This window comes from Ictalurus punctatus, chromosome 10 (assembly GCF_001660625.3).
Source record: "Ictalurus punctatus breed USDA103 chromosome 10, Coco_2.0, whole genome shotgun sequence".
Lineage (NCBI taxonomy): Eukaryota > Metazoa > Chordata > Actinopteri > Siluriformes > Ictaluridae > Ictalurus > Ictalurus punctatus.
The window spans coordinates 30,423,366-30,430,000 of record NC_030425.2 but is presented as its reverse complement, the minus strand read 5'-3'; the positions used below and the strand labels follow the sequence as shown (position 1 = coordinate 30,430,000).

General features: G+C 41.0%; 1 protein-coding gene across 1 annotated transcript in view; it reads left to right on the top strand.

Annotated features, from left to right (window-relative positions):
* The window catches only part of rras2 (RAS related 2), a 33,259-nt gene extending 27,836 nt beyond the window's left edge, over positions 1-5,423 (top strand). Inside the window, exons 5-6 of the mRNA XM_017478926.3 lie at positions 1,345-1,463; positions 3,411-5,423. Coding sequence (XP_017334415.1) covers positions 1,345-1,463; positions 3,411-3,498 — 207 coding nt within the window. The 3' untranslated portion in view covers positions 3,499-5,423. The remainder of the gene's footprint in view (positions 1-1,344; positions 1,464-3,410) is intronic.
* The last annotated feature ends 1,212 nt before the right edge of the window (positions 5,424-6,635 follow it).

The following is a 6,635-nucleotide window of genomic DNA, read 5'->3' as shown; positions in this document are numbered from 1 at the left end:
TCACACACACTACAGCTTCACACACTACAGCTTCACACACACTACAGCTTCACACACTACAGCTTCACACACACTACAGCTTCACACACACACACTACACCTTCACACACACACTACACCTTCACACACACACTACAGCTTCACACACACACACACCTTCACACACACACACACCTTCACACACACACTACACATTCACACACACACACACACACCTTCACACACACACACCTTCACACACACACACACACACACACACACACACACACACACACACACACCTTCACACACACACTACACCTTCACACACAACACCTTCATACACACTACACCTTCACACACACACTACACCTTCACACACACACTACACCTTCACACACACTAGAGCTTCACGCACACACACTACAGCTTCACACACACACTAGAGCTTCACACACACACACACACACCTTCACACACACACACACACACACACACACACACACACTACAGCTTCACACACATACACTCGCACTCACACTCACACACGCTCACTCACACACACACACACACTACAGTTTCACACAAACACACTCACACACACACACACACACACACTACAGTTTCACACAAACACTCTCTCACACACTCACACACACACACACACACACACACACACACACTACAGTTTCACACAAACACTCTCTCACACACACACACACACACACACACTCACACACACTCTCACACACACACACACACACACACACACACACACTACACCTTCACACACACACACACACACACACATTGCAGCTCATATTTTCAACTGTTTTTCCTCTTATGAAGTTATGATTGGGATCTGAAAATGCTTCACATGATGTTCTGTCTGTCCCTTTACTGTGTAGAACATCTACAGGTCCTTGTAAAGTCGTAATATATCTTAACACTTTATTACAAATTAAAGGCCTTTAATACATTATTTAATACAGATTTATAAAACATAACATTTGAGAGCTTTTACGCTATTGAAAAAATTATTCTCCATTTTCTCTTATTAGATTGAATCTTAAAAGTTTCATGTCTCAGTAAATCTAAATCTAACACTCATTAAATCTAAAACGTTTATTAAGCATGTAGTTCTGTATGTTTTCTTTCTCTTGAATAAACACTACTTTCTGTTCATTTGGTCATCAGTTCCCTTTAAAATGGAAAGGCTTTAAAGGAGTGATAAATGGAGGTTTTATTAAATGGAAGTGGATTACAGTTGTATTGAAGGTAAAGAAGTCAGATCCAGGTGTTGTGTGAATGTTAATGGTATTCGATGAGAACAGTCGTACACACCGTGGTGTTTGGTTTTTGCAGGTGAGTCAGGAGGAGGGTCAGCAACTCGCTCGGCAGCTCAAAGTCACGTACATGGAGGCTTCAGCTAAAATCCGCATGAATGTGGACCAGGCTTTCCACGAGCTTGTCCGAGTCATCAGGTGTGTTCCCGTTATTCTTTATCTCTTAAATCTATCACTAGCTTTTGTTTTGTTTTCTCTTTCTCTCGTTTTATTTATATACACATACACACCTTTGTTTTTGTCCTGTTAGTTATACCTTAGGACATGGCACCATTTGTTTGAACCTATCCATTTTTCAAGTGATGAAAAATATTGGAACATGTTGTCGGTATTTGGTGTGCATGGATATCCAAAAACTTTTTCCCCGACCCCCCTGCTACTGCTTTGTCACGTCACCCCCGGTAAAGAACCGCTCCTTTAAACAATTAATAGCTCTGAACGTCTACTCTTGTTTTGAGCCCTGGGTTTCACCTGTAAAAAAAAAAAAAAAAAAAAAAAAAAAAAAAAGGATAAACCAACATGAAGATCAGAGAGCTGTCTATGGGAGAAACACAAGCCATGTTGAAGCTGAGAAAAGAGGGAAAATCAATCAGAGCCCCTGCACAGACATTGGGTATAACCAATACTACAATCTGGAATAGAAACCAATACTTGTGTCCTGAAACAGAAAGAAACCACTGGTGTGCAAAGTGACAGACACAGAACGAGTCAGCCAAGGAAAACAACAGCAGCTGATGACACAAACATTGTGAGATCTGTGAAGAAAAACACAAAAACAACAGTCTGTGACATCACCAACAACCTCCACAGGGCAGGTTGAAGGTCTCACAATCCACTGTTCGAAGAAGACTTCGAGAGCAGAAATATAGAGGCCAGACCACAAGATGTAAACCAATCATCAGCAGTAAGAGTCAGAAATCCAGAAATACAGAGATGATCCACAAAGGTTCTGATGATGGAGCTCATGATGGTAGAAATGCATCCAAAATGAATCAGGAGGAACTTCATCATGCAGCAGTGGAAGATTTTAAACTGGACAAGTCAATCACCAGACCTTCACCCAACTGATCAGCATTTCACCTCCTGAAGAGGAGACTGAAGGGAGAAACCCCGAAACAAACAACACCTGGAAGACGCTTCAGTAAAAACCTGGAAAAGCTTCACAGAAGAAGAAGAAGAAGAAGAAGAGTTTGGTGTCAGTGAGTCGCAGAATTGGTGCAGTTATCGAACATTAAGTGTTATTTACTTTCATTCACGTCAACATTGATCTGTTCCTATACTTTTGCTCACAAAAGACTCCATGTTCCAAGTTGTTTAACACGTTTAGATGTAAATATCAGGAACTGAAGCTGAATTTCTGATCCATCGTCTCACTCATCTTTTGATCTCAAACCAAAATGTCTTCAGTGTATAGTGAAAACAAAAGAATTGGCCTTGCTGTTCCAATACTTTCGGAGGTGTGTGTGTGTGTGTGTGTGTGTGTGTGTGTACATAATGGTAGAGGTTATAAAGTATAGAATAGTACACAATGTTTTTAGTGAAACGGACCAAGTCCTTCGTCACATACACACCTCTACTGTATATATTTACAGTATTATTCCCTCTCTCACTCTTTTATATATATATATATATATATATATATATATATATATATATATATATATATATATATATATATATATATATATATATATATATATATATATGTTTATATATATATATATATATGTTTATATTTAAACACCTGTTACACTGAAAAAGTGGCTGCTGATGAACTGAATCAAAATTTAACAATAAACCAAAATGTTTGTATTAGGTCCTTTCTGTTGGCTTGATGCAACGGAAATGAATCATTAATATAATAATAATGTAAAAATGTTCATACAGATGATTATTGTTGAACATGTCAGTGAATCACTTTTCTGTCTGCCTTTTAAACTGTTAAAAAAAAAAAGACACGAAAGGAAAAAGAATAGAAATAATGACTGGATTATAAAAAATGTGTAACTGTACAGTATAACCACAAGGTGGCGACAAAACCAGTATAAAATAATCCATCTGTGACCCACTTCCTTCCTGTGACAGGAAGTTCCAGGAGCAGGAATGCCCGCCCTCACCGGAGCCAACGCGTAAAGAGAAGGACAAGAGCGGCTGCCACTGCGTGATCGTCTGATTGGTCCATCACCATTGCCACTCATCCAGCTGCTATCACCAAACCCCGCCCCCTCTACCCTGCCTTCTGACATCACATCCCGTGTGGATGAATCGCTGCCTTTCTCACACGTGCATGTCTTCAAAAGAAAATAAACACACACACACATACACACTCTGCATCCCAGCGATATCCGGCTCACGGCGGCATCCGAGACATCACGACTAGAAGAACCAAATGGTGACGGAGCTCTGAAGGAGTATTTCATCTTCACTTCAGTGTCCTGACATCACAACACCGATAAAGAGTAATCTCATAATCTCTCAACACAACACTACACATCGCTGTTACTAAACATGAACGCTTTTTGTATTCTGAAGGGTTTTGTTGCCTTAAAGTGACTAAAACTTCACGCATAGACAACACAGGAATGTTGATGAAGAGGCTTTTAGCCAGCTTTGTGTTCCTGAAGCTTACTTCCTCCGTCTTGTTCCACGTTTGTCTTCTTTGTGTTCCGATCAACTACTGTGCATCAGATAACACGTTAAAACCTGAAAGTCTTCATAATAACAGCACGGTGTTCTCCACAGACCGAGTCCAGCTGGTGGAGATGTGTGTGCGTGTAATGTACGTATACACAGGCCTTAAGCTGCTCACGCTAACTCTGTGTGTGATGTTCTGCTCGATGTTCTCTCTCTCTCTCTGTCTTTCACGCTGTCTCTCGCTCACGGTCATCTTGGGCCCGCGGTGAGAATGTGATGTTGATGTGTTTCAGCGTTGGTCCTGTAAGCGAGCGTAGACGTAGACGCCGCGTCCTGCTTTCAGCTCTGAGCTCGTTGTTTTTTTCTGGCTCTGTTCGGACTCTCAGGTTCTCCTCTTCTCACTCTTCTTCTTTTATTTCCTCACTGTTCCTCGACAGAAGCGCACACCCCGGTGCCTCCACAAGGACCATCGCTGAAGATTTATTAACAGAAGTCAATAAACTGGTCATTTTTCTGGCCTTCATTCGTTTGCATTTAAACTCTTTGATTTGTTTTTTTTTTTAATAGGATCAAATTCTGGTTTTTGTGTGTTTTTGTTTGTTTGTTTGTTTGTTTGTTTGTTTGTTCGTTCTGTTGTTAATCCTGAACCTGAATCTTCACTTCCAGCGCTGTGCAAAAGTCTTACGCTAGACTTTTTCACAAACTTCATGTCTTTGTCTTCTGTGTTCGTGTGGAAGTCGTTATTTTTTCATTTGTTTGATTAAACGTTAGAGTGAAGTTGTTGTAGTGGATCGCTTTGTAGAGTGAAGTTCAGCGTGTGATCAAAGAGAACAAACAGAAACCCGCAGAAGAACCGTGAAGGTTCTCCTAAAACCTACAGCTGATGTTTGTATAAAACTCGATAAGACTCGGTGAGAACTGAAGCAGCTTTAAACTCAAAGCGAATTCTCGCCTGCTTTAGTTTCAAGTCTTCGCTGTTTCGAATCGTCACTTTCCAGAACCTTTTTGGACTTTTGCACAGTTCTGTACGTTAACCGTGGGAGATGTTTCAGACTCTGTGTGTGTTCTGGCGGTTCAGACGGATTGAGATTCTGTCCTCACGCGCTGCCATGTTTATTATTCCTGTCCAGGGTTCGCGTCTCCGTCTCCTCATGTTTTTATTTCACTCTTGTCGTCTTCCTGTTTGCGTTCACGCGGTTCTGTATGAGGGATTAAACTCTTCCTTTTTGTTTTCTCACACTGTAATATAAGATATTAAAAAGAAAAAAGATGGAAGTGATCCTCTGAACATGATTAAATGTTTTTACTATATACTTTTATACGTTATTTTCTTATCGGACTAGTTAACGAGTATTTTTATATGTTTGTAAGTGAAGATTGCTCTTATGGGAAGAGCTCCACTGTGTGTATTTGTAAAGACGAGTATTTAATGATCTCGGTTTATAATAAATATCATAGAGCAGATGATTACGGGCGTTAACGTTATTAGCGGCAGAACGAAGAATTCCTACGGCGGCTTTCAGTCTGAAGCTTTATCCTCGAGCATGTCCCATGATGCACTGCATCTGGCGGTGAAGAGCCTCGTCCTCTGGTGATGGCGTAGAGTCTCGAGACCAATTAGCTGAAGTTGAAGCGGCTCTCGGATTAGCAGACAAAGGCAACGTCCGCCAGGGAATACGAGCTTAGGATGGAGGTAAAGGTTCAACCCAGTACACGACTCAGTCCCTTTTTGTTCTAGAACTTTCTGTGCATCCATAATGTGTGTTCTTGCTCCCATCTCCTCCCTGTACATCTTCTCCTGGTGCTATAATAATAAACTCTGTGATTAAACCAAGCGTCTTATAAAATGCTTTGCCTGGAACTCAGGAGAGTAATATTCTCTACAGCTGCCCCGGTGTGTGAGTTCACCTGAAGATCCGATCTGTAAAATCCTCTCGTCAACGATCCGCACTCGGACTCTGCGATCAGACTGACATCCTCAGTGAAATAACGAACGTAAACCTGATCCGAAGCCGTTAACACGCTTGAGTGAATCGGATCTGAACCCGAACACTTCCAGACGCTCCATCTCAGTCTGAACAGCTCCGTGACTGATTTCTGACCCTTACGTATGTTTATAAGGTTGGCGTGGATGCAGCGGGCGAGCAGATGTTTCACAACACAGAAGAACACAGAAGCGAAACTTCCAGCATTCATTAGAGGTTCCACTACAGTCCAGTGCAGAGACGTGTAGATCAGCTGATCTGAGCCAATCACATCCCAACCTTTAAGATCTTGAAGCTTGTGGCCAGAAAAGTATTCGTTAGATATCAGACACTCTGTGGCTTGTGGGCGGAGCCTTGCAGACCGAGACTGCCGTGTGATGTCACAACGTGATATCAATATAAACATGTTTAAGGAAAAAAGTCTACCTTTCTCTTTACATTTCTCTTCTGTTTTGATAAAATGCTGAAGGTTTTTTATGTCGTATAAAGGCTAACAAAACTATTTAATAAATTATGTTTTCATAAGGTGTGTGTGTGTGTGTGTGTGTGTGTGTGTATGTGTGTGTGGGGCCTTCAGTAGTTTATTAAAGCAAAATAAAAATGCATTATTCCTGGGTTCTGTATGTTTTTTGTGAACATCAGTGTAAAATAAATGTTCTTCACAGAGCGGTCTTCACATTTAAGCATGAAT